General features: G+C 41.7%; 1 protein-coding gene across 2 annotated transcripts in view; it reads left to right on the top strand.

The window, feature by feature from the left end:
• Positions 1-27,846, top strand: part of dip2a (DIP2 acetate--CoA ligase A) — a 79,535-nt gene that overhangs the window by 47,889 nt on the left and 3,800 nt on the right. The window contains exons 6-38 of one of the 2 annotated variants that reach the window (XM_086051268.1): positions 1,598-1,735; positions 6,129-6,248; positions 9,537-9,734; positions 10,012-10,103; positions 10,198-10,308; positions 11,578-11,701; positions 11,784-11,893; positions 12,331-12,433; positions 12,695-12,759; positions 13,222-13,315; positions 13,726-13,845; positions 13,976-14,090; positions 14,400-14,539; positions 14,638-14,774; positions 15,599-15,679; positions 16,525-16,652; positions 17,008-17,122; positions 17,955-18,156; positions 18,253-18,353; positions 18,901-18,981; positions 19,442-19,559; positions 19,659-19,780; positions 19,960-20,071; positions 20,182-20,291; positions 20,420-20,550; positions 20,874-21,042; positions 21,314-21,484; positions 22,155-22,184; positions 24,505-24,566; positions 25,594-25,651; positions 25,726-25,800; positions 26,258-26,432; positions 27,397-27,520. In XM_086051268.1, the coding sequence (XP_085907394.1) occupies positions 1,598-1,735; positions 6,129-6,248; positions 9,537-9,734; positions 10,012-10,103; positions 10,198-10,308; positions 11,578-11,701; positions 11,784-11,893; positions 12,331-12,433; positions 12,695-12,759; positions 13,222-13,315; positions 13,726-13,845; positions 13,976-14,090; positions 14,400-14,539; positions 14,638-14,774; positions 15,599-15,679; positions 16,525-16,652; positions 17,008-17,122; positions 17,955-18,156; positions 18,253-18,353; positions 18,901-18,981; positions 19,442-19,559; positions 19,659-19,780; positions 19,960-20,071; positions 20,182-20,291; positions 20,420-20,550; positions 20,874-21,042; positions 21,314-21,484; positions 22,155-22,184; positions 24,505-24,566; positions 25,594-25,651; positions 25,726-25,800; positions 26,258-26,432; positions 27,397-27,520 (3,832 nt within the window). The remainder of the gene's footprint in view (positions 1-1,597; positions 1,736-6,128; positions 6,249-9,536; positions 9,735-10,011; positions 10,104-10,197; positions 10,309-11,577; positions 11,702-11,783; positions 11,894-12,330; positions 12,434-12,694; positions 12,760-13,221; positions 13,316-13,725; positions 13,846-13,975; positions 14,091-14,399; positions 14,540-14,637; positions 14,775-15,598; positions 15,680-16,524; positions 16,653-17,007; positions 17,123-17,954; positions 18,157-18,252; positions 18,354-18,900; positions 18,982-19,441; positions 19,560-19,658; positions 19,781-19,959; positions 20,072-20,181; positions 20,292-20,419; positions 20,551-20,873; positions 21,043-21,313; positions 21,485-22,154; positions 22,185-24,504; positions 24,567-25,593; positions 25,652-25,725; positions 25,801-26,257; positions 26,433-27,396; positions 27,521-27,846) is intronic. The other variant, XM_086051269.1, reaches the window with a different exon arrangement.

Below are 27,846 nucleotides of genomic sequence, written 5' to 3'. Positions count from 1 at the left end.
AATGGACTTGGTCATTGTAACAAATGCCGGGCTTGCTATTAGCCTAGCCGTATATGGGGCAGGGTGAAGGTTGGCTCATTTTCATGAAAAAATGACTGAATAATTGAACTGTTATTTTGACACAAACTTGTTAAGACACCTGAGAAATGTTTAAATGGTTAACAAACGCACAATATGTCTCATTTAAGGGAGAGATCATCAAGTATATGTGATGTGCTAGTGTCTGCATGCCTCAAAGGAGTAAACCCACTTCTAATATTGTCTTGCATTTGCTGAACTCAGCAGAGGTTTGAAGCATTCAGTTATGTCCAGCTAATCAGATTTATTTTGTATGTATTCCAGACAGAAAGCAATGTCCCACATGACTGCTTTTGTCACCACTCAAGATACACACAAGCACTTAATGAGCCAAGACCGAGAACGTCAAGAGTTTTAATTTATGTCTTTGGACTAAGTAATCTTTGTCTGAAATCTCACTGTCATTCAGTCATGTGAAATGGCTTCGGGCCACTCCGCTGTCAGAGCTTACTCTTTTCAAATAGTCTGTTAATGCTCAGTGTGACAAAACACTTAACCACACTTTTTTTTTTTAATAGAATAAAAAATAGATGGTTAACTAAAATAACTAAATCATTTCTATAGATGTCACATAGTACTGCATAAAGGGCTTTGGTTGTCTTGGTTAGAATATGTTACAGGAATGCAGTGGAACATCCATCCATTATCTATACTGCTTCTCCTCACTAAAGGTCAAAAACAGATTTGTTTGGATTTGATGACAGAGACATGCAGCTCAAATAATACAAAACACAACACTTTAGGAAAGATGCGTTTTTAGCATAGCTTCCTAGCAAACGCCCTGCCGTGGTGTTTGAAATGGGCCAACTTATTATCACAAAGTAACTCTCAACTGTGGCCGGTGGCCACTGATGACATGATGGCGCTCGGTATTTGTATAGCGGAGGAGGACAGATTCATGCCACTGGCCCTAGTGTGTCACCTGGCCTCAACTTAGAAGGTGAAAAAGTATTTAATACTATACCTGCACTCATTGCTTCATTGGGTCTTTAATTAAGCACTCATGTTAAGTGACTCGGCGTAAAGCGGCTAGCCTGCTGGTGGCTAACACTCATCCACATGGCTCTGATGAACAACTACCTGGCTCATTGTCATCTCTGACTGCCATGGCAGTTCATTCTGAGATTCTACCATGCTCCACTGTACTATGTTGATACATACTTTGACCTTTCAGCGGCCGACGCAGATCAGATTTTGTTGTGACCTGTCGTCGGACAGTGCGGTGGACGAGTTGTTTTCCCTCGTGCTCGTGTGGGATTCCTTCCTCCCATATTCCAAAAGCGTGCACGTTAAGGTCATCTAAGACTCTAAATTGTCCGTAGATGTGAGCGTGATATTTGCCCTGTGATTGGCCGTTGACCACTCCAGGTCCAGGGTGTACTCCCACCTCTTGCCCAAAAGTCAGGTGGGATAGGCTCCAGCTCACCCACAACACTAATGAGGACTAATGAGGCGCTATGAAAAGGAATAAATGGATGGCTGGATGGATGGATAGCTGACCTATCTCCTTCTTCCATAGATAACCACATAGCTCCCCCAGACGTGACGGGCCTCTCGGAGCGCTCCTCACTTCATGCAGAGCAGTCCCACATTGCCTCGGTGCGAGGCGTGTCCCGTGGCTACAACCACCACACCAGCATCTTGGAGACAGCAGATGGTGAGTGTCCTGTACGCACACCGCTACATGGTTTCCTCCGGTTTGCCTTTTCCCCCTGCTGTTTGTCCCTCTGTTTTCCCTCTTTAGTCAGTCTTCCCTTCAGACTGGCGCAAGCTGCCGGCTGACCCTCTTTGTGTTGCTATGGTAACACCTCTCCTCCTATGCCCCTGGAAAAAGAAAAAAAACAACAACTCTCCAATAGTATGCCTTAATGGTTGTTCCGTGAGACACAGTTCCTATGTCGTTCTAATACTAATCATCATTATATTGAAGACTCTTGTTTTAGCTGCTCTGTGGTGAGTTTGCAGTGCTATTTAGGAGTCATAAAATAGCTTTCAATCAGCTCTGGATCACAAAGACAGTGTTATAGTACCTCCACAAATATTAAATGTGGTTTGCCAGTGAAGTGAAGCTCTATATTTCAGCCAATGCGCCAGTGTGTTTTTTTTTCGACACGGAAATCGATCACCGATCTGATCAAAGGATGGAGCAATATATCTAGTTATCAACTTTGTACATTTCCTGTTTATGCTGTGGAACCTTGGGTTATTAAATTAATTGGTTCCCATAATAACACAAGGAAATTCTCATTCAGGTGTTTTTTCTTTTGCCCATATCTTTTTTAATTCATCGATTAATTTTTGGTACAACAAACTGATCCAGGGAAATTTGTCTGACATCCACCAAGTGATCAAAATCTATTTTGTCGTGATTACGGTGACATTCCCCTTTCGTCATATTAATTAAAACAATGCTAAAATTCAATAAATAACACACATACTCTAATTTTTTTGACATGAATAAAAACATTGTTGTACTTTTTAACCAATTGCGAACCTTAATACTACCGGTATGTGATTGGATGGTCTAGGAGGAGGCGGAACTTCCGCCTGCCAGCGCAAAGGCGTTCCGCTCACACGACACCCGACAAGGTTAAAAATAGATTAGCTATCGCGCTCAAACATACGCGATGGCAGCACGGAACGTCCCCGGGGTGAACAAGATTTTGTTTGCTGTAATGTCTTATTTTGTGGATCAATCAATGGACGTCATTGATTGACCTGCAAGTTATGGCATTTCAGGCGGTCACAGGTTATGCAAAATATCGGCCGATTGGATCCAGCCGATCAGATTGGTGTAATAGGGAAACCTTCATACTAGGGCAGGCAGTAGGGCATGAAGTGTGTTCAGTAGTACCCCAAATAGTTGCATTAATTATTTTGCTTTTCATGTTCTATGATGATTTCGGTACATTCCTGTGGGAATAGCCTGCAAGTCCTTGGACACAAGCGCCAAATGCAGTGGACTGCTATCTGTAATTCTCTTGTAATAAACACAAAGCAATCAAAGCCAGATGAAATGGCAAACATAATCACATTAATGATAATACCGTGGGGATTGATGTTGATTACAGGTGTGTTGAAGCGATTGAGTGAAAATAGACTGGGGTCTCAGTCTCAACTTGGACCCTCTATTTGAGAAATACGTGCAATTGTGAAGGGTTATGTTCATTGACGTCCTCATTTGTTTCCTCCAGGCTGTGGATGGAGAGGTGAGGGATCCCTCACTTTGATGAATGGTATTTATTATTGCTACCGTTGCTTCAGCTCTTGGCGGCCCGTGCATTTGTTGTGCATGTGACTACTGTCAGGTGTTGCACCCCTCCGCCAACCATGGTTGTTGTTCCGCTCCAAAAGAAGGGGAATTTACTCATTCAATCCATCGGTTTTGATGTTGTTCGTGTTATTGATGGTCTTGCCGAAAAGACGAATGTGTTTGTACTTTGCATTTGTGGATTGAGAATCTATTCCTACTTAACTTACAGTACATGCTGTATGTACACTGTTGTTGATTGGTGTGAAAAGGTCTTTCTTTAACGTGTTTGTATAAGCATGGATGATTGCTGTTTTTTTTTTTCCCTCACCATCACAATGTGTTAACAAGGGTTATAGGCCTGGAAAAAAAAGGCCCCATTGAGATCAGTAATATTTGCAAAAAATACTGAACAGGCAATGGTTAAAGTAACATTATTAACTCTCATACATGTACAAGCGGTCAAATATGAGTATGATAAACACAATTAAACGCTCTCAACCAAATCAGTCATCCACATGACTTTGAGCAATCTTCTCTAAGAACTAAAAATGACCCTAAAACACTTTCTGAAAGCTGGACAAAACAGCCCTTGGACAGCTCCAGCGTCTGCTTCAAATGAGTTCACTTACTTCCCCAATTGTATTCTTCATGCCTTATTTTTCACGCTCCACTAACTTCCAATCTCATGCATGCAATATTTCATATTACACAGTGTGCATGTCGCACATGGACACATCACCAAACACAAACACTGCCCACACCAGCTACTGCCTCCACCGCATCGACAACTTCAAGTATGTGCAGGTTATGCAAAGAAAACGCCGTTAGCTAACACTAATGTGTGCAATCGACCAACCTTAATGCAGCTGTGCTAACCTTTTGGCTTTGACATGACAGCAAGCCAGTGGGGGATGTGGATTTTTATTTTATTTATTTTTTTCATGATAGTGCATCTACATAATAATATTTCAGACAGTTTAGTCTGGCCATCGCTTGAGAGTAGTTGTGGATCTTCACTCATCCTAGCCTATTATGCAAATTAGCCCCACTGTTATGTGACAATGTTGCGTTCAGAATGGATCACTCACAGACACTCGTGCAAAAATGATAACAGCTAAATAGGAAGATAACAGATGCAAGATTTGCTTGTTTAATTTCACACTTGGGTGGAAAGGCACCACAGAGAACCAATTAAATGTATCATAACAAAAATGAAAATTTCCATTTAATGCCCCCTTTACAGCTTCAGAAGTTTAGGTTCCTCTGTATAAACAATAACTAATATTGAACACGGACACAGAAAAACCTGTAAAAAAAAAAAAAATGCCGACCAGTGTTCTCCCCAGCTGGGCTTTCAAACAACCTCAGTTGGTACTGCAAGAACAAGTGATGCAATGCAATGCATGGAATGTTTTGGGTGTTGAAAAAGGTGGATTCATTCTGAGAACACTAATATGTTAATTGCTATCCTTGGCAAGTCCTCATCTGCAGCTACAGTCCATTAATATATCAAAGCTTTTGAGTGGATGGCACTCAGGGCCTTCAGATGTTATCGTCTGTGTCTAATTGGCCCATCAGGTGCCGCACTGTCCCTCACATGTGCCATCCCATCCCAATGTGTGCGTGCGCCTTTACACGAGCAGACTGAGGCTGTCTGAGCGGGCCTTATTATCGAACAAAAACGCATCAGGCAAGCTGTGTGCAGCTGTGGCTTGTGTCTCCCTTGGCTGGAATGTCTGACACTTGTCCCTCCCCGACCTAAAATGAATTCACATGGACAAAACCATCCAGTTTAGTTTGGTCCAGACCGATGCCAGTTGCCACGCCCCAAAAATGAAGAAAGCAAACAGTGAACAGTTTGATCTCAACAATGGATTGCATAGTTCTCAGTCTTTGACCGTTTTCAGCAATTGTTTTCAACCTTGCTTCATGCACCGTAATTAGAACTTTACAGTGTCTTAAATTTGATCAGAAGAGCCAAACTATTTCATCCCTAAAATGTACGTTTTCTCGCTGCCCTCTGTCTGCTCTTGGAGAAAACTTTTTCCACCACGGCCAACAGACACACAGCAACAAGTAATTGCATCCCTCTGCAACGTTGTTGGTTGTGTTAGCATGGCTTTCTGACTACGTTGAATGAGGCATGGTTCTCGCAGTTTTCTGTGACACTACGCGATTTTCAAGTGAAAAATTGACCTCTCCAAACTGAACCAAGTAGAACCAAACCGACAGTCCAAACCTACCGGCCAGAAACAATTCATTTGCCCTAAGACCACCCCGTGATGTGAAATGTGCAATTATATCACCAAAATGTTCCACGTTAGGTCTTGACTGGAATTTACGGTAGTCAACATTAGTTCCCGCCACTTGCTGTGAGCTGAGCGCATACACCTAATGAGAGGCCTCATGTCTCAGACGCTGGTGAGATGTATTGTTGCTAGGCAGCAGGCGGATCCTCACAACCTGATTAATCTTCCTGGAAGGGTTATCCAAGAGTTTGCTGACCTGAAATACTAACTTAGGAGTACTACTGTTGTTTGGTTGAGTCACAGCTGGTTGCACTGAAACAATCTACTGATCTTGTGTGTTCTCTCCTCACGTATCCATTCTCCTCATTAATGGATCTGTCTGCATATCTTACTAATCCTTTATATCATTTTCCCCTGCTGTATATTTCCTTCGTTTGCTGCCATCCACGCCATCTCAATGTCTTTGTTTGCCTGTTTTTTTTTTTGTTTTATTTTGTCTTGAACCACATATCTCATCATCCCATCCTCTCCACATTGCCATTGCGTAGGTGTTCCCGTCAACAGCCGCGTCTCCTCCAAAATCCAGCAGTTGCTCAACACACTGAAAAGACCGAAGCGGCCGCCTTTACGAGAATTTTTTGTGGATGACTTTGAGGAGCTCATGGACGGTGAGTACCCCTGAAATGTTGTAGCTCAGGGCACTTTTTTCTTTTCTTGACTTCTGTAGCTTGCAGGAGAATGATCAGCCAAAGGTCAGAGTCCGGTCCAGATACAAATGCCGGTATTTTTCTGTACGACCTTAGTCTTAAAGTGGAAGTCAACACAAACATATTTTTTTCAAGAATATCTTCTATGCAGGCCCACTAGTTGAAACACAGCATTCCGATTAATATTGTGTTTGTGGAATATGAGTTAAGAAGCAAAATTCACCCGTTTTTAGCCATCTCAGGGGGTGGCCATTTTGTCACTTCTGTTGACTGAAAATGACAGAGATGGCTAAAAACGGGTGAATTAACTCCTATTCCACAAACACAATATTTATCAGAACGCCTTGTTTTAACTAGTGGGCCTGCATAGAACATATTCTCGAAAAAAATATGTTTGGGTTGACTTCCGCTTTAAAGTTAGATTATTCAGACGAACACAGTTTTTGGGGGGATTTATGGGAATGATAAACCTAATCTTTTCTTGTTCTGTGCACAGCACCGGTTCCCACATGTATGGATGAACTCAACTCATTTTAACTCAACTTTATTTATAGAGCACTTTAAAAAAGAACCACAGCTGTAACAAAGTGCTGTACATTAGATGGTAAATAAAACACAATAAATAAAATTCTCCAATTAGTCCAATAGTGTCTATATTCTCAGCTAAAAAAAAAAAAAATATATATATATATCATAGCTAATAACGGCGTTACCACAATGCAAAAAGAATAAAATGTCAACGTGCAAATAAAGAAGAAGGTGAATGGAGCTGTTTTGATGGTCTGCTGATTTACAGGTGCACACATTAAGAACAAGCGCTGATAAACACTGCCAAAAAATGTTAAGGCTAATTGTGCAAAATGAGTCTTAAATGGTGATAAAGGGTGTATAATTAAAGGAGACCGTTAGAGGAGCGATTGAAACAGGCTGCTGACCAAGGTTGTAATAGTGTTGGATTTTTCATTATAGTTAGTCTTTGTATCGTTTTAACTTTTGTTTTTTCAATTCTGTTTGTTTAATGGGTTTTTAGAATAGCATTGCTAGTTTTTATTAGTTTTTATTTTTTCACAAATGATTCATTTTAATTTGTATTAAAGTTATTATTAGATCTTTGGTTTTTTTTTGTATATATGGAGTATTAAAAAAAAAAAAAAAAAAAAAGTCACCAAATTACTAATACATACATTAGTGACGTCAACCTTGACCGCGATTTGTGTGCCATTCTTGCTGTTGCTGTACCAAGCCCTTTGCCACACCTCACAAATAAACAGTCCAAGTATAAGTGATTGTTTTTCTTTGTTGTTTCCACCCACACCTCCCACTGTGGGATCAGAGACCACCAGGTGTGCTCACGGACTGCTAAGGCAGAGCTGGCCCACAGAAACACTGACACGCATTGTGGACCAGTCTTGTTTCCCTTCGAATTCCTTCATTCCTTACCAGCCCATCTTGGCTTTTGGGTGGTACTCTGCCAGGCTGAATAAACACTGCGCAAATGAAAACGCAGCAGGATTAGTAACACACTAGCAGGTAATTGTAAAGCTCTCCAAACTCTGGCAGAGTAGAGTGAGCGTCTGCAGACTACGCGGTGTGTGTGGAGAGACCTTTCCCGACTCAAGTGTTTTATCCGGAAAGCACAAATGAGATGGAATTCGAAAGCAGAAGTTGGGCCGGCAAAAAACAGTTAAGGACACAATATACGACTTTAACCCCTCAAACTTTTCTCAATCCCCACTATCTGGCCATCAAACAAATCCCCCTTGTATTACTTGTGAGGCTCCCTCTGCGAGGGATGTCTAAATTAAACAGATTTACCACTACCTTGTACAACACTGCAGCTGAATGGCTCCACGGGGTTATGCTGGGAATGAGCGTGCTGAGGGCACTGTCGCCACCAAGTGGTTACGGGTTTATGAGGCCCGCTTTTCGGGGGCAAATTTGACTCTCTCAGTCCCCACCCATTTTCTCGTCCATCCAGCCGTTGTTTATAACGCTTGAATTTAAAGTCTATCCCAGTTGACTTTGACTTTGGGTCAGAGGCGGGCTACACCCAGAACTCGGCGCAAGCCCGTCGCAGGGCATGCGTAATGTAGAGAAACAAGCAATCGCACTCACGTTCATACCTAAGGACAATTTAGTTCCAATGAACCTTTGCATGCATGTGTTTTGAATGTGGAAGAAAGCCAGAGAAAACACACACAAGCACAGGGCGAACATGCAAACTACGCACACGGAAATTCAGAACCTCCTGGTTGCAAGTGCTAAACACAATTCCAACATGCTGCCACAGAGAATGTTGACGTGTCAAAAAGTCAAACTCTGAATAAACTAGACTTTATGTTTTAGCTGGTCCACTTTTGTTATAGTTTGATTAAGTTGGTGATCTCGGGTTGCCATGGCAATGACAGACACCATATTTTCCATTCAATTCAAACCTTTTCAGTTTTCTGGGGTGAAACCACCTGTTATGCTCTGTGTTTTGTGTTTGAGTTCAATTTCATGCTTTTCCTTGTGTCCCTTTGTCTCTCGTTAAGTTATTTAGTCCACCTGTGCTTGTCATCCCAGTCCCCTGTATCTTGTCCAGGTGTTCCTCGTTGTATCGTTAACTTGTTTGTATTTAGTTGCCAGCTTTCTCACGGCCCTTGTCGGTTCGTCTGTTCTGTTCTGTCCTGTCTTGTCTAAGCCCTCTCGTCACTGTTCAAAGTCAAGATAGAATACTTTATATTGCACATGATTTTTGCCTCCTGCGTTTGGGTCCTCCTCCACGAAAACCCTAACACCACCCCACCGGATAAAGAATATCCTATTGTGACACTAAAAAATATGTGGTCACAATTGTTTTGTTATTTAGAGCATATTTTGTACATGTAAATGAAAACATATTTTTTTCAAATTCATTTTGATAAGTGTGGATAGGAAACAAAGAACGGAACCATTGTTGTCAAGTGTTGCGCCCAGGTTCCCAGTTAAGTGAGGGAACTCACCCCCCTTCCCTTCAGAGGAAATTTGGGATGGAAAGAAAGCGGTTCGTGTCTTCACTCCTTCTCCACGTTTACCTGTATTTTTCAGGTGTTTAGACACAGCCAAAATCTTTTTGTTATCTGTGATTCCAAGATTCATTAAAACCCAGAGCCTCTGAACATGTAGACATGCTAACCACTGTATTTTAGAACCAACCTGTGCCATTTTTCTATATTGTTGTCAAAGCAAAGACTTGCTGTTTCATGCCATTTTCGTCTGTGTATTTAGTTCAGCAACCCAACCCAAACCAGCCAAAGCCAGAAGGCCAACTGATGTGTCCCCTTGAGGGAGATCCCCTCGGAGTGGTCACAAACTGGCCCCCGTCACTGACAGCAGCCTTGCAGCGATGGGGGACCACCCAGCCCAAGAGCCCTTGTCTGACAGCACTTGATAACGCCGGAAAGCCTGTCTACACTCTCACCTATGGTAGGTATGAAGAAGACTCAGAGGCCCAGAGTAACAGTAAAACACAAGCCTGTTAGAAAAGTCCCGCAGGACTCGTGCCTAAGAGTCGCAGTGGAGACATTTTTTCCAACTTTGCCTTTTACACAGAACCCAGCAAAGTAAGATATTTCCAAAACTGGGTTGAATTGTTTTTTTTGTTGTACATTAGGAGTCTTTTTGACATTCAAATCATAACTTTGGAACAAATCTTGGAGTAAATGATGAAATAATTGTGTCGTAATATGGTTTACCATTGCAGGTAAACTATGGACCCGCAGTCAAAAACTGGCCTATACACTTCTCAACAAGCTAAGCACCAGGAATGAACCCTTGCTTGTGCCTGGAGATAGAGTGAGTCTTGAAACGTGTGTTGTGGCAGCCATTTTTGTAATAATCTTTTTTTTCCCCCTTCAAATTTGACACTGCGGATCTGATTCATCCACAGGTTGCACTCGTATTCCCCAACAGCGACCCCGTAATGTTCATGGTGGCGTTCTATGGCTGTCTGCTGGCAGAGCTGGTGCCTGTACCCATTGAAGTGCCACTGACCAGAAAGGTATAGGCCAAAAGACTTCTCGATTCATTTTCTTCTGCTCTACATGACACTTGCAGAGCACGAGGGACCCCGATCGCACATGTAACAATCAAGAGTCAAGTGTGCCGTATCCTTGCAGACCTCCGCCATGATAACTTCTCAGATCAGCATTGTTGTTCGCAATACAATGCAGGCGGGGAAACAGGAGTTGAGAACATTCAGAGCATTGATTGATCCCCATTTCAGTCAAGGAAGGAAATGATGTCAAATACCCATTCCTAATCATTTCCTTTCAACTATTAAGATCCTGTATTATGGTAGTAATAGGAGTATGTAGGTAACAAATGCTTCCCTCTCTGACAGCTCTAGTTATTGTTATTCGGGTGTCTATTCTAATATCCATGCTCATTCATTTGTTGAAAACATCTTGTTTTGAGCAGCCATATCGTTGTTATGTGTCACAGCAGCCTCATCTGTTTCGTGTTCTATTTGAAGAGCATTATTATGCATTGGGAGTCGGCAAGCGCATCCATCGCAAACAAATTCACCATCATGAGTTGTACTCGCTGAATATTAATGCATGTACTTGATTGCCCCTTATCAGCATGCTGTTTGCGGAAGCTGTTCACTAACAAATGAGATTGGAGTCAAGTGATAGGGTTGTTATACCAGTTCAATTATTACATCAGACGCCCACTGTCCTTGAGACTAATTTATTAACGGCCATCTCCTCTCAAAAAAAGTAGTTTTCTCAGCAAGTGGTCATATATGGTTTTCATATAGGATCAAGTCTTGGCTTATGCACTGGACAAAGACATGAAATCAGATATACATGACTTCATTGAAGCAAAACAATCTGACAAGAGTACATGAAAATTTGATTTGGTAAGACTTAAAAGAAGTTAAAATAGCTAGCCTAATGAAGGCACGCTCTTTTCTATAGGATTAATGGTATCTGTATGCCTATATAATTCTGGTATTATGAGAGAAACGTACGTATAGCCAGTTAGTTAAAATACCTTTTAAAGTTTTTTGAAGGCAACAAATGCTTGAAGCGAGTGATATGCTTTATGACAAAAACAGTTGGGTAATAAGAAATAATAAGAAAGAATAATCGTATTTTGCCTTTGAGCTACTTAATCTAGGTTAGATTTTAGTTTTTGCAGGGTTGTCGATTAGCCACTTTGCTGTTTCAGTGTTTCCTTATTATAATACTCCCATTGCTGTAAAGCAGATGTGTGCGGCAACCTTTGTAATATTTTTTTTTTTTTTTTGGGGGGGGTCCTACAGGATGCTGGAAGTCAACAAATTGGCTTTCTGCTTGGCAGCTGCGGGGTGACATTGGCCCTTACCACTGACGCCTGTCAGAAAGGTTTACCCAAAGCACAAACTGGGGAGGTAGCCACGTTCAAAGGTACAGCCTGCTCATGTTTTCTTTCAATTTGACTGCGCTACAATTCGGGATCTCAACCAATTTCATGTGTCTTCCCCTTTAGGCTGGCCCCGGTTGCTGTGGTTTGTGACTGATGGAAAACATGTTGTGAAGCCTCCCAAAGACTGGCATCCTCCGATACGTGAAGCAAGCAATGACATAGCCTACATAGAAGTGAGAGATTTTGGGTTGAATTTCCGAATTTTATTTCCAACTGTCAAGGTCATGCACATTCCAAATGTGTTTAGGCAACTTCCATCCATCCGTTATCGATACCGCTTCTCCTCACAAGGGTCGCGGGCGTGCTGGAGCCGACCCCAGCTGTCTTCGGGCAGTAGGCGGGGGACACCCTGAATTGGTTGCCAGGCAATCGCAGGGCACACAGAGACAAACAAACATCCACACTCACACCTAGTTTATGCAACTTGTAATATACAAGTCCAAACCATTTTCCACACAGTTGTGCTCATTAGGATCACGGGTGAGCTGGAGCCCATCCCGGTAGACTTTGGGCGACAGGCATTCTACACCATGGTCTGATCACCAGCCATTCACAATGAATTGGATTTGTTACAAATTGCTATGTTGTTTTTTGTGTTTTTCTCGTGCAGTATAAAACCAGCAAAGAGGGAAGCACCATGGGGATCACAGTGAGCCATTCAGCTATGCTCGCTCACTGTCACGCTCTCACACAAGCCTGCGGCTACACTGAAGGTGAGTGGCGACATCACCCCATATGTCCTTTTTGGTTTGGCAATCGCTTTAGATCAATTGCAATGATTTGTTTGCATCAGGCCCAGATGAGGTCTTTTGCCAAAGTTAGAATATAAGGCACCATCTCTCGTATGCTGTACTTGTTCCACTTCTGCTCTAAAAACTCTTTTCGGGTCAAGTACCTCTGCAGTTTTTACTATTTATTACAAAAGGTTTCTTTGTTGATGTAAAACTAATAGAATGTCCTTTTGTGATTCACAGCTGAGACCATAACCAACGTGCTGGATTTCAAGAGAGAAGCGGGTTTATGGCATGGGGTTCTCACTGTGAGCGCTTTAAAACCTCTGATATTATTAATAGCCTGCTTGTATGATAAGGAATGGAGCGATATTCAGTGATTGCCAATTTATTAAAACATACTTTTTAAGCACATTGTAAAAAAGATTTGAACGCATGTTCAATTTTCAGATATAAAATGAAGAGAAAATACTGAACAACTGTAATAATTGCATTAAAAAAAAAAATCATTGTGATGTGATCACGAGGAAATCTATTTTAATACAAACATACCGGTATATGAAAACAAGAAAAAAATACAAGCAGAGTAATAGACCGTTATTCGTCATCCTTCTGCAGCATGGGTACCCTTCCGTCGTCAGCCATTCAGCTTTTTTTCGGGGGGGGGTAGTACCCGCCTATAGGCCTTTCAAACGGGCTTCCGTCAGCGACTGCAAACTTTAATATCACTCCATGCTTGATTATTTCCTAACTTAACCTTCTCATTGCAGAGCATCATGAATCGGATGCATGTGATCAGCATTCCTTACTCCTTAATGAAAGTCAACCCCCTCTCGTGGATACAGAAGGTTCACGCATACAAAGGTGAGGGTCGGCCTGTGTGAGTGTGTAAGACATTTTTACATGAAGTTAGTTTTATTGTTATGACAACCAGAAAGCGGATCTGTCTAAATGGTCAGCTACCGATTTTGAACTTATTACTTATTACTGATTTTTAAAAATGTTTTCCACACGCCCCTGCTCTAATCCGATTATTTGAATAGGAGTAGGAAGAAGTTAACATATTAATAAGTAAACACATTTTAAATTTAGAACTATAGATGTTAACTATATTTCTGGAGCGGTTCATAGTAACAATTAAAAAGGTTTGGGTTGACTTCGGCTTTGAATGCACAGTGCAACATTTTAAACAGCTAAAAATGAACATGAATGTTGATCTGTCAGGTATGATTATTGTGAGACTTGTCCAACGTGTTTTTGTGTCCGCTGCCCAGCGCGGGTGGCCGTTGTGAAATCGAGGGACATGCACTGGTCTTTGCTGGCTCAAAGAGACCAACGAGACATTAGCTTGAGCTCGCTACGCATGCTGATTGTAGCCGACGGAGCCAACCCATGTGAGTCTGCGTGCAAAAAAATTGAACAGCACACAATATTTGTCATCATGTTGTTGCTGTACATGCTAACTCAATTTGTTTATGTGTCTCTCTCTGCTTGGTGTGTGTTGCGAATGATGCCATGCCGCAGGGTCAATATCTTCCTGCGATGCTTTTCTCAACGTGTTCCAGGCACGTGGGCTGCGACCTGAGGTGATCTGCCCATGTGCCAGCTCTTCAGAAGCCATGACTGTCGCCATCCGCAGGTCAGATGACGTTCCTGCAGCTTTTTGGTTTTGTTATTCTTGTCGGTCGCAGACCCACTCTCAAGAGATTACCTTGGGCCTGTGTGGTTTTACAGGTATGCCCTTCAGTGGTTGGTAGCAGATGTAAAAACAAGAAGCCAGGTTTTCCTGAAATATAGATTTTTCTTAATAGCATAATAAGACTGGCATGGCAGTCCACAGATCTGCCTAATAAAAACACCTATTTATAGTGCTTTTCACTGCCCGTCCACATAATTAAGTGTAGGTTTAATCATTTGATAATTGAGTGAATGCGACTTTGTACTTTAGACCTCCAGAGATGGGCGTCCCTTCCCCGGGCAAGGCGGTGTTGTCTATGGGTGGACTGAGCCACAGCGTAATCCGCGTGGACACCGAAGAGAAGCTCTCTGTCCTCACCGTGCAGGACGTCGGACAAGTCATGCCTGGAGGTGCCGTACACATTCACGTTATACCATCTCTGTATACGTGCCAGTCCATAAAAAATGTCCTGATTTTTTTTTTTTTTTTTTTTAATGTCTTTTTGCAGCTGTGGTATGTGTAGTGCGAGCGGAGGGGACGCCATACCTCTGTCAGACAGACGAGGTGGGAGAAATTTGTGTGAGCTCAAGGTGCACGGGTGCAGCTTATTACGGCCTTCAGGGCATGACCAAGAACATATTTGAGGTTAGTGGGTCTAATTATGCCAGAAAATTGTTTTCTACATCACCCTAAAATACTGTGAACAATAGCACACCATCAGGAGCAATAAAAAAGTACTAGACCGCAGCGTATTTCATTAAAATACATCACAAACTACGATTTTGGACAGCTTTAGCACCATAAACACATTTTTTTGTATTGTCATCGTTTAATAGTGTTCATATTTAGAAGCGGTTTTACAGTACTCATTGCAGCGTTAGAGTTCCTATGAGAAGTCTGTAGGGAATTAAAACGGCATGTTTAATAATGATGTCATTAAAGCAGTCCATTGATATTTGACACCAAAAGTCATAGTTGGAAGGGAAGTATCATTTTTTTTGTCAATCATCCGCACAAAACCTTTGAGTTTATCACCCAAGGTTGTCGTTTGGTTTATTACAGCAAAGTCAGCCAATAACAATGACAATTGATTTAGTCTGATGGATTCTCATGTTGTGCCAAATTCAATACGAGCTCCTTAAATGCAACCTTCAAAGGTGACACTCTACTCAATACTGATGTCATACAGTACCTCAGTCCTGTTTTCAGAGAAAGGAAGGCGTTTTTTTAACCAGAAATTTTACTGGAAACAATTTTCACAGTTTCACATTGTGATGACAGAAAATTGTAGACGTTTGTATACTGTTGATATCCAGAATATATCAACGATTGTTTTCTCCCAATCTGTATATTTGCTTAAAACCATATACATGGCTGTATCTGGATACTTTCATTATCATTGTTGAAATATTGTGATCTGATCTGAGTTTCCTGTCTCTCCCACTGCTAATTGTCACATTTTGTCACAGACCACCCCAGTTACGTCGACTGGAATTCCAGTCAGTGACAGAACCTTCACCAGGACCTCCCTGCTGGGTTTTGTGGGACCAGTAAGTTCTCCCTAAAACACGATTAATCCAGATGTTTTAAACCTTCATGTTTTCATATCCATACCTTTCGTACTGTATATCTCTGCTCTGTTATGATGTTAATCCAACTAAAGTCACAATTGGGTGTGTTTTTTTTCTTTGGTGTTCATTTTGTTTCTGTGTCTCTCAGTAATATCAATTCTCAATAATTGAATGTGACTCTCGGATGCTTCTCATTACAATCGCGAACCAATAAGTGATTGAATAGCAATTCCAAAAAGACCTGAAATGAGCACTAAAAGTCTTACATTGACATCCTGATTACAAAAAAGCCATTTTTAATGGTTCAGCTGACCTAGATAACACCTCAAATTGAGTTGGGCAGCGCCGACAGCACGCTCATCGCTTTGGTATGCTCCTGAAAATTTCTGAGGTGGAATATGCAAATAGCTCAGGAGAATTAATGAGCTGTTTGGCTATTTCCAAGTCAATGAAGCCGGCAATCAGAATCCCTGACATCTGTTGCACTGATTCGGGGCCAGACCTCAGTGTGTCTCAAATGTACAATATATGTAATATAGCAGTCTAAAGTCTAAAATATAGAGTTGTGGTCAAAAATTGAACATATACTCATCATGGCCATTCTGGGCTTTTGATCATTTCGTGTGGGAACGTCTTTGTAGACAGGTCAATGAGTTTCAGTACCTCAGCTATGGCTAGATTTACACGAAATCCCAAAATCAGATTTTGATATCCATTATCAGTTTTTTTTAACAGTTTATGCTTTCGCTGTAGTTTCGAGACTACGGTAAATGGCGCCAAAATTGCATTTGTTTCCAAATGTGTGCTTTGTGTTCTGCCACCAGGACAGCCTCGTGTTCGTCGTAGGGAAGATGGATGGATTGATGGTGGTCAGTGGGCGGAGGCACAATGCTGACGACGTGGTTGCCACGGCTCTTGCGGTGGAGCCGATGAAGTTTGTTTACAGGGGGAGGTTAGAAGACGCGACACAACTTGTCAGTCAGTCCCACCAGCCACAACTTTAAGTACACCTGCACAATCTAAGGAGATCCAATATACTTGGTCACTTACTCTCATGAAATGATATGAAGCCTTGGTCAGTCGAACAAATTGCAAGTTGCACAGCAGATTGTTTTCAATTTAGGATGCATCACGGTTTTCTCTGAAGAATGCTTCTCCTCTCTTATGGACCCAAAAAAAAAGGCAGAATAGTGAATCAAAGCAGCCCGACTAGATCTCGTTAGATGTGCAGGTGTCACTCTTACTGTGGCAGGTAAGTTTTCATGAGATTTTTTTTTTTGAGGATTGTTTTGCCTGGCGCATTGCAGGATAGCTGTGTTCTCTGTGTCGGTGTTGCATGATGAGAGGATTGTCGTGGTGGCAGAGCAGAGACCGGATGCCTCTGAAGAAGACAGCTTCCAGTGGATGAGCCGCGTCCTTCAGGTGCACACTCTGCTTATTTTATTCTTTACAAATATTTTTTATACAAATTTTTTATTTATTCTTTATGTTGCGGTACTTTACCGTAAATCAGAAAGTCAGCCCCAACATTTTCTTGACAAGAATATGTTGTACACGCCTCCAGTAGTCAAAACACGGCATTCTGATTAATATTGCGTTTGTGGAGTATGAGTTAAGCAGCAAAATCCACCCGTTTTCAGCCATCTCTGGGGGCAGATTGGTCATTACCTGAGCTCTGAGCAACTGTGATGTCACTTTCAGTCGACAGAAGTGACAAAATGGCCGCCCCCTGAGATGTCTAAAAAAGGGTGGACTTTGCTGCTTAACTCATATTTTCCAAACGTAATATCAAGCAGAATGCCGTGTTTAGACTAGTAAAGGCGCATAGAACATATTATTGGAACACATTTTTTGGGGTTGACCTCCCTCTTTAAGCACAGCGAATCAGGTGAGTTGATTTTATTTATATCAAAAGGCAAACCATTTGCGCCATTTGAGTCCTTTCCAAAAATGTCCCTTTATATTTCATAATACAAACATAATGCTCTGTTTTAATTGAACAGTTAAGAGAAGTATTAGTATACCAATGTTTATTATTGTGGTTGTAGTTTTGCAGCGCTCAGTATGATGCGTAAATAGTACACCACTGCAAACTACAAACACGTTAATCGACGATGTTGTGTTACAACCTCTCTTACAGTCTAGTCAACATTATCTTGGTAAAGCACTTGCATTGGATATCATTACGTAGTGCAAGTGGTGATGGCCGTATATGAAAATAAATGCAAAGATGGTTCTCCTGTGTTTCTTCCAGGCCATAGACAGCATCCACCAAGTGGGTGTGTACTGCTTGGCCCTGGTGCCTGCCAACACGCTTCCCAAGGCTCCCCTCGGTGGCATCCACATATCAGAGACCAAACAGCGCTTCCTGGAGGGCGCTTTGCATCCCTGCAATGTCCTAATGTGCCCTCACACGTGCGTCACCAACCTACCCAAGCCGAGGCAAAAGCAGCCGGGTATAGAGTCGTAACGTGCCTGCCGGAGGAAGATAGTTTGTCTTATTGCAACTGTTGTCACTGAGTGATGGACGGGCGTGCGCTTGTGCTGTGCAGAGGTCGGCCCCGCTTCTATGATCGTAGGCAACCTGGTGGCAGGGAAGAGAATCGCGCAGGCCTGTGGGAGAGATGTGACCCAGTTGGAAGACAATGAGCAGGTACTCACCAGGGGGCGTGGGGGAGTTTCTGGTTTTCATGGAATGACTCTTCATCACTTCATCTGTACACTACAAAAACTGAAATCTAACCGAGAAAGAATAACTTGTTCTTTGTTCGCCAAGATATCAGAATCATCCCACTGTGGGGCAGGCTTGCTAACAACTAGGTCCACCGAGCTAGCAGGATTGTTCATGTCCGCTAAATGTGACATTATGCATCACTAGCTATATATTAGATCCAATTCCGATTTAATATGACTGTTTTTTTTCATCCCAAGTAACTTTTTGGCTGTAAATCAGTCGTTTTGAATAGATGTCCACTGCATTGAGGTTAAATGTTACGTTCCAACATTAGTATGTTAAAATATAAAAATATTTGTTCAATAGCATAAGAGTAATAACACTACAGAGAAGTTGTCATCATTCATGCATGAAAAGAAAGGGTAAAAAAAATGTTTTTAAAAAAACAACTTCTTGTACCCTATTCTACATGTTTCATGTGTTAAGTCACTGTTTTCTCTGTGTCGATGGATCCTGGCACTGCTAGTTCCTCTACATTCAAGATGTGCTACAGTGGCGAGCACAGGCCACTCCGGACCATCAGCTGTTCCTTGTTCTCAACGCCAAGGTACCTCAACACATCCACTTATATCTCAGATCTGAACTGAAAAGCAAGTCTTTTTATTGAATCAAAAACACATGTATAATGAGTGTATCGATTCCTCGACAGTGTTGTGTCTCTGCATTTCTGTTAAAGTGACATCTTCTTGTACCGAACCATGATTGGCTGGCTTTTAAGGCACTGCAATCAGCACGCGGTCTGCATGTCAATCACTACAGCCGCACCTCCATTGGTCTTGATGTAAAGCTAATGAACCTTCAAAGGTTCAGTAGCTTGATTTGACGGTTTGAAAAAAATATTGTTTACATTATATTAACTCAGCGGTGGCCACAGTAAAGTAAATGATGGCTACAATGGTGGACATTTTTAAATTGGAATAACTTTTAAGTCAACAAAACGTCATTGACTTTGGATGTCCCAGTCGCTACATGGAAGCGTAGCTTACATTTGCCGTGTGGTTCTTTAGGGCACGGTGGCCAGCGCGGCGTCCTGTCTCCAGCTCCACAAGCGGGCCGAGCGCGTGGCTGCAGCTCTGATGGGACGGCTCAACACCGGGGACCACGTTGCACTCGTCTACATGCCAGGTACTCGCAACAGAGCCCTGAGGCTCTCTCTGTGACAATTTGTCACGCCAGCAGCTCGTGAATGGTAAAACAGCAGTAAGTGGTTTTGTTTCTGCGCAGGAATCGACCTGATTGCCACCTTCTATGGCTGCTTGTATGCTGGCTGTGTCCCGGTGACGGTCAGACCTCCACACCCACAGAACCTGGCCACCACCCTTCCCACCGTCAAGATGATTGTTGAGGTAATAACACACAGCCTGTCGACCAGGCTTGGGCAAACTATTTATTATAGGCTACAGAAAAGCGGTGGAGACGATGCCTTGTTCAAGGGCAACCCGACAGCAGTCAACAAGCATACTAGCATCCCTCCAATATGTACTTGAAGTTGTAATGCTAACAGTGTTTTGTCCGCGTGCTACAGGTCAGTAAATCAGTGTGCATCCTGACCACACAAGCAATAATGAAGCTGCTGAAATCCAAAGAGGCTGCCTCTGCTGTGGACGTCAAGAGTTGGCCGATGGTGCTGGACACAGGTTAGCTATGATGTACTACACGGATACCCTAATTTCATGCTCTCGTACGACAAATGTGATTGATTTATTTAATATGATTTTTTTTTTTTTTTTTGAATCTGTTGATTAAGATGACCTCCCCAGGAAGAAGAGCCCTCAGATTTACAAGCCCCCAACACCGGAGATGTTAGCCTACCTTGACTTCAGTGTTTCCACCACAGGCATCCTGGCAGGAGTCAAGGTGTGTTACTGCAAATACTAAGGGTTGTAGTTTATTTTATTTTATTTTTATTTTTATTTTTACAAATTGCCTTTATGGGAGGTTGGATGAATCTTTTAAGACGCCCTGCATCATTTTCCCAATCATAGATGTCCCACGCGGCCACCGGTGCCTTGTGTCGCTCCATCAAGCTTCAGTGTGAGCTCTACCCGTCTCGCCAGATAGCCATCTGTCTAGACCCATACTGCGGCTTGGGCTTCGCGCTCTGGTGCCTGTGCAGGTGAGCCATTGTCATACATCGTATCGCAACTTTACTAACTGTTGTCTAATATTCATATATTTTATACGCCAAATGTGACTTAATGAGTTAAAAGGTAGCCAACCAATTTTAATATAAAACACCATGTTATATATTTACAATGGGGTTGTACGTTTACTGCCTAGCAAAAAAGAAATGAACAGTTTGTAATTTTTTTGCGGTTGTTTTTTTTTTTTTTATTCACCATGACAATACAGTGAATCCCTTGACTTTGTGAAACGCATTTCTGCCAACCGCCAGCTTTTTATCGGGCTTACTATTGCATGTATGCCTGTGGGTTACAGTGTGTACTCTGGCCACCAGTCCATCCTGGTTCCCCCTCTGGAGCTGGAAAGCAACGTGTGTGTTTGGCTGGCTGCCGTCAGCCAGTACAAAGTGCGTGTCACCTTTTGCTCCTACTCAGTCATGGAAATGTGCACCAAAGGCCTGGGCTCACAAACAGAAGCACTTCGGGTGAGTGTGACTCTTGGGAAGAGTAACAGCGCACATACATATAGGAAAAGAAAAACTTGGCTCAAATAATAATGAATATAGTAACATGTATTCCACGTCAAGTAAAATAAAATGTGTGCTCAACTAGGCACTGCGATGTCACTTTCAGTCGACAGCAAGTGGCAAAATGTTTACAGTAGTAAGGCTGCATCGAACATGTTGTAAAGACGTTTTCTGACGTGACTTCCTCTGTAAGTACGGAAATAATGGATAACTCGGCTCCCAATTACAGCTACGGAACGTCAACCTATCGTGTGTGCGCACGTGCATGGTGGTGGCGGAGGAGAGGCCTCGCATAGCGCTCACGCAGTCCTTCTCCAAGATCTTCAAGGACCTGGGGCTTTCGCCGCGTGCCGTCAGCACCACCTTCGGCTGTAGGGTCAACGTGGCCATCTGTTTGCAGGTAAGCATCCGTCAGGCTGGACATGACCTGTTTCTTAGCCGAATGCATGGGGGGCGAAATGTTCTACGGATAAACTGTCATCCGCGGTATACAATGTTTTGATGTATTCATTCCCTAGCTACAACATTAGGTACTCTTGCACAGTCTGAGATGCGATTGAACAGATGTACGATAAAGATCATTTGCGCACTTGTGATTGACACTATTGAGAGTAGTACATAAAAAGTCCTAGTAAAAAAAAATTCAAAAACTGTTGACATTTCTGATCATTCATTTTTTTTTTTTAAGGATGTTTTTGCATTTATAGTTTGAAAAGCATTTTGATGTCTGTCAAAAATAAACATCATTTTTGCTAAGGCTAACTTTTAGACATCTCGTATTAGTGATAGCTGGACATTTTCCCCTCAGAAATTCTCAAGCACCATCCATACTGTCAATCCAACCTGTCGGTATTATCATTATCAGTTTGTGCAGGTGTACATAATTATGTGACTGTCTATCCTGTGCCAATATTTAAATGTGATTATTACGGGTGTAAGTTTTTGTTGTTGTCTTTTCCTCTCTGTATTCCTTCTTTGTGTTAGTTTTGTATGCATGTGTTGTTCTGGAGTGTGCGTCCACATGTATACATAAACACATAAAACTGTCTTTTATTTATGTGTCCCGTCAGCCCAACAGGTTAGGGAAACTGGTCGAGCAGGTACTGTCAGACAAGAGTGGCTGCTTGCTCTTTTTGGGGGCTGTTGCTGTTTTTTCCATGCGTGCGTGTGTGTGTCTGTGTGTTCGTTTCTGCCTTCATGGTTTTTGTTTATCGTGGCAAGATTTCAGCTCCATCTTGCCACAAACCTGTTTGCGGCCAGTTCTGCTATTCTCTCTGCATCGGCTGCCTCTCGGATGCCTTCATGCCGCCTGCGCTGCTTTACATTAGAGCAAGGAATCGGCGGCGCATGCCTGTTTCGGACCTTTTCTCATGTAAAGTGTGTGGTCATCACACATGAACACCGAGGCAATTGTCATGTTTGTAAATGTTTGCTTATTGGAACTCTGTAGAACCCCCCCATTTTTCAGTTTTGGGGGGGAAAAAAAAACCCTCCAGGGTAAAAAGCTGCTATTGTAAAACCTAAACAAGTTAACCACTACAGGTGCATCTTAAATGAAAATACTGTAGGAAAGTTCATTATTTGAATGGTTCATTCAGCAACTCCAATGTTATATGTCAGGTTCACACCAAGTGAGACATTAGTCAACAATGCACACAATGAGGAGAAAAGACACTCGACAACAATATGGTCTTTTTACTTGCAAGGAGAGCGCAGGGAAGTGTACGATTACAGTTCCTAAAACCCTCTGCCCGGCTCCCGCGCCTCCTCTCATATTCATAAAACACATTCAGAAACTGCTTTTCAGAAGGGCTTATCGGGACCCCTGTAAACCAATATAATAAGCAGTGTTTGAGCATTAACACTGTGCCTCAATCTAGAAAATAAAGCCAGATTTAAGTCATCATTTAATTAAAATTTAGTGCACCTAAATTTTATATGAATACAAACTCATAACTAAATAAAAGTTTAAAAAGAAACAATTCTTCAGAGATGAAATACCTGTATATTGTATGAAAAAGTGAAATACAACTGAAAAGCACTTGTGCAGGGATTCTTTTGCGTATCACTAGAGGGCGCCAGTGTACCAGTAGTCATACGAGATAAGTCAGTCTTCAATGAACTGACCACATGTGTTATAATACACAAGTCTATAAAGGAATTTTAACCTAATGACAATTTCCAAACAAAAACATTCTCTATTTGACTTTGATAACAACCGCAGTTTGGACTTTTTGGTTGATAGTGAAAGCAAATGTTTGATTTCTGCACAACGACGCCGTTGACCTTGTTTGAGGACATATCCTCATTTTTGGATAGGTGATGCTATGCTGAATGAATGCTCAGCTTTGTGCGAAGCTCTCCTTGTGTGTGCGTGCGTTGGCTTTGACCCTGCAGTTGGCCGTCACTCACCCTCCAGCTAGCTGGTGCTTTGCATTAACACTTGGCCGAGGTGTAAGAATGATGATGATAAATCCGAAGCAAACTCAATTCAATATCGACGTAATGGAATTTGGGTGTGAGTGTTCGTGTAGGCGACTCCTGTTGCTGCATTTAGTTGAAGCAATTGCGCTGTCAGAAATGTCCCTTTTTCATGTTCTTGTCGGTTGCTCATTTCGTGTTTTTAATAGCGCTCATGTAACCCTTGATTGAGTGCAAGGGAGCTCTGTTACTTGGAGTCAAAATGGACCCCCTAACACCTCACTATTAGCCAGTAGAACCGAATGATTTCCCCCGGCCAATCAGCAAAGACGGTTAAGGAGAATAATTGTTGTTGTCATAATTATTTGAAAATATAACATAAGAGTCGTAGGCAGTAGGCATATGATTTCACCCTGCCAATTCACTAAGACACAAAATAAAAATCATTTTAAAACGTTAGGTTACTCATCTCATTATTGTTAAAATAATAACCTGAATACTTAGAAGTTTATAACAAAGTAACTTGATATTTTGGCCAGTCAGTAAAACCACATGACTATTTGACAATGACAACAATATTTTTGAATAGCATAACTTGATATTTTATAAAACGGTGGAACCATATGACTTCTTCCCGCCAGTCTACAAGACACTTAATGAAAATATGTATTTTAAAAGTATAATACTCACTATGAATAAAATTACATTTTATAAGATAATAGAACCATGCGATCAGCAAATCCTATCTAGCGGTGACAGGAAATGAAAATAGATATTTTTTCGAATTTAAAATAATGACAGAAAACCATGTTGTACAAATCCATTATGAATCTTGTGATAAGTAAAATAATTGAAAAAGTCCCTACCATACTTTCCTGCGGTTAAAAATGTCATGTCTAACAATTTCAATGGGTGCACTTTAAAGTGTTAATGGCAAAGCAGTGGGACGTCAGCTGGAATGTACCTGTAGCTCACTTGTGCTTCTTTGTTGTTCTTCAGGGCACAGCGGGACCGGACCCCACAACGGTTTACGTGGACATGAGGGCTCTGCGACACGACAGGTGAGAGGCGGTGGGCTTTAAACATTGACCTACATTTACAACTTAAATTGTAATAATGACATATTGTTCCACAAATTAGTATTAATTTATTCCCAGCAGTCGATTCTTTCAATTTGATAGTGTTTCTCTTAGTTGCTCTGCTCCCAGTTCGTATGTGATTTTTATTTTTTTGTTTTTTTTTGGTCCACTCAGATTTCAGTCTCTATGTGCTGCCATGTCAATCTAATCTCCCTAGTGCCTTCAGAATCAGTGCTGGCCCATTTAACTCCAATTATATTGTCATAGAGCCTGTCGTGGCTTAACCACTAACTTTTCAAATTGGGTACACAGGGCATCCAGCTGTATCACAATGTCTGTATTTTTCTGTCCTCTGATTGGTTGGTAAGAGCAAACCAAGTTCGACTAGCAAAGTGTGTCTGTAGCAATCCTCACAGATTAATACATTTAATAATCAGCATCTCTGAGTATAATGTATTACATTTGAATGAATGAATGAATGAATGGTTTATTTCGGTTGTACGCATAATACAGAAAAGAAAAATACACAAATCATTTCAAATATCAGTTGACAACCAAAAAAGGAATAGGCTGAAGCACCAGGCTCATTATTGCCTATCTTATACTATCCCACGAATCACCTAGAATTTCAATAGAACAAAATAAATAAATACTATACACTCACATTTTAATCTCTAATTTCACATTTTATCAACGGCCCTATACACATCAATTATTTTACATTTTATTTTTTTCTTAAACCTCAACAAAGAACAACACAGCTTCAATGCATCATCAAGTCCATTGCACAATTTCTCCCCCAAAACTGAAACACATCTATATTTTACGTTGGTCCTTACTTTACATATTTCAAACACAAATATTGAGATGGTTTTTTTTCTTTTATCATGTAATGGAATACATATTGATTCAGAGCTTTTCCAGATTATGTAAAATGCACAATTATGTGCTTTTATGAATGTGTCATGCAAATACAAATGTGTCATTTCTGTTTTGGGATCTCATTCAGGGTTCGCCTGGTTGAAAGGGGTTCCCCACACAGTTTGCCCCTGATGGAGTCCGGCAAGGTACAGCGTCACAAAAAACACTGAACCAGTAATAACACGTTGCAGAAGACTCAGTCATCCTTCTGTGATTGCAGATACTTCCTGGAGTCAAGGTGATTATTGCCAACACGGAGACGAAAGGGCCCTTGGGAGATTCTCATCTCGGAGAGGTGAGCTGCAACCTCACTACGGCTGGGTACACACATGTATAACATTGACAAGAACCTTACCGTATTTTCACAAACGATTGTCTGTCGTCTTCTCCACCAAAGCGGGTGTCTGTTGTAGTACCAAAATTGACCAGTGAGAGGCAGCATTGTGCAAGGTATCCAGACTGATTAGATAAAGTGTAGTGCAGTAGAAGTAGTAGAAGAGTAGTACACAAGGAAGAAATAGAAAAAGCTAGGCTAATGGAAAAGGCTAGGCTAACTGTTAGCATACCACATAATTGAGGTTGCAAACTCTTGTTGTCAATTTGATTGAGGTGAATGACTTTGCTGGTGGGATACCACCCCACGTGTATGTCTGTCTAGTGCCACCTGTTTTCTCCTCGGTTGCGATCCACACTCCTGACAAAAACCCGATGGTAACAACCGTGTGCTGTTTTTGGTCGTATGTTTGGACTAGGTGTGGGTGAGCAGTCCTCACAATGCGACAGGCTACTACACCGTCTACGGAGAGGAAGCGCTGCACGCGGACCACTTTAACACAAAGCTCAGCTTCGGGGACACGCACACGGTGTGGGCAAGGACGGGCTACCTGGGCTTCCTGCGGCGCACCGAACTGACCGATGCCAGCGGAGGTGAGAATATTTTTGCTGAATTTCAATACTTGATATGACTCTGTTCAAATGTATAGATATTAAAGTACCGTATTTTCCGGACTATAAGCCACTACTTTTTTCCTAGGTTTTGAACCATGCGGTTTATAGACCGGTGCGGCTATTCTGTGGATTTTTCTTCCACTAGGGGTGCTCGAACCGGAATTACAATACAATACAATTGCCATTAACAGGATGTGACTGCAGGTGGGGGAGTTCAACAGGCGAGGGCGCAATGCACTAAGTTAAGCATTAGGTGGCACGCGGAAGTAGAGCAAGAAAAGGTGGACGTTAACTGACAAACTGGAGTGGCAGCGGGCAGTGAAATGAAGATATGTACTGTTTATTTTTTCTTGGCTCTGTTCCGTTTTAATCAGCAAAGTTGCTGCCGTGTTGAAAGGCACTGTTAGGAAAGAATCTGTTCGGGTACATACATGTACATTTAAAGTTCAAAATTGTTCTGTAAATGCAGTAAATATCAAATTTTTCAACCTAGTTAGGTGTGGCTTACATAAAGGTGTGGCTTATAGTCCAGAAAATGTGGTCTAAAACTAAACTAGACCAAAATGATTTACATGAAACCATTATAAATATCACACTTTTTTTTTTTTTCCTTGCGGGTATTTAAAAGCATAATCTCAAAATAAAAGAGGCCACTGTAGCAGCTTGACCTGATTGTCCTTCCAATAATTTAAAGCATATTGGACACAAATTAGTTATTTTATTTATTAGTTACAGTATATCATCAGTCCATTCATCCATTTTCTACTTGCCATTTTTCTATTTGTGGCCTAAAAAGTGTTTTTCTTTCCCATGGAATTGAACTACGTATTAGCTTATTACTGCACTAGCCAGTATAGATAAGTGACAAAGCTGGGTTATGTCGCTGCCATAGGAATGGAACTCTGTAGTAATCTGTTTGTGTGTGTACGCACAATTGTTTCAGAGCGCCACGACGCCCTCTACGTGGTGGGTTCTGTGGACGAGACCCTCGAGCTGAGGGGGATGAGGTACCACCCGATTGACATCGAGACCTCTGTCATCCGTTCCCATAAGAGCATAGCTGAATGGTGAGGCTAAAATAATCTGTCCAAGTTTCCGTACTGTATTAACTATTCAATTCGATATGGCTCAGTACGAGAAGTTACGATACAATGACTGTTTTTGTTGTCATTTTAAATATGAATGAACTTGTCAGTACTGCAAATATGGCATTTCCTTCAAATATACAGTATACTATAACTCTCCAATGGAACATGATTTGATACATATTTCGGTATATTTTGAAGTGGAACAGCTCGATGCACCCACATCGTTGAATGAAAACGGATTATTCCGATTCAGATCGTTTTGTTTTTTTTGGTGACATCCCAAATATATACAGTATATAAAACGT

The sequence above is a fragment of the Filicampus tigris genome, chromosome 14, assembly GCF_054856515.1.
Source record: "Filicampus tigris isolate MCC_2025a chromosome 14, RoL_Ftig_1.0, whole genome shotgun sequence".
Taxonomy (NCBI): domain Eukaryota; kingdom Metazoa; phylum Chordata; class Actinopteri; order Syngnathiformes; family Syngnathidae; genus Filicampus; species Filicampus tigris.
Note: the sequence above shows the minus strand (reverse complement) of the source record. Positions and strands in the feature narration are given on the sequence as shown.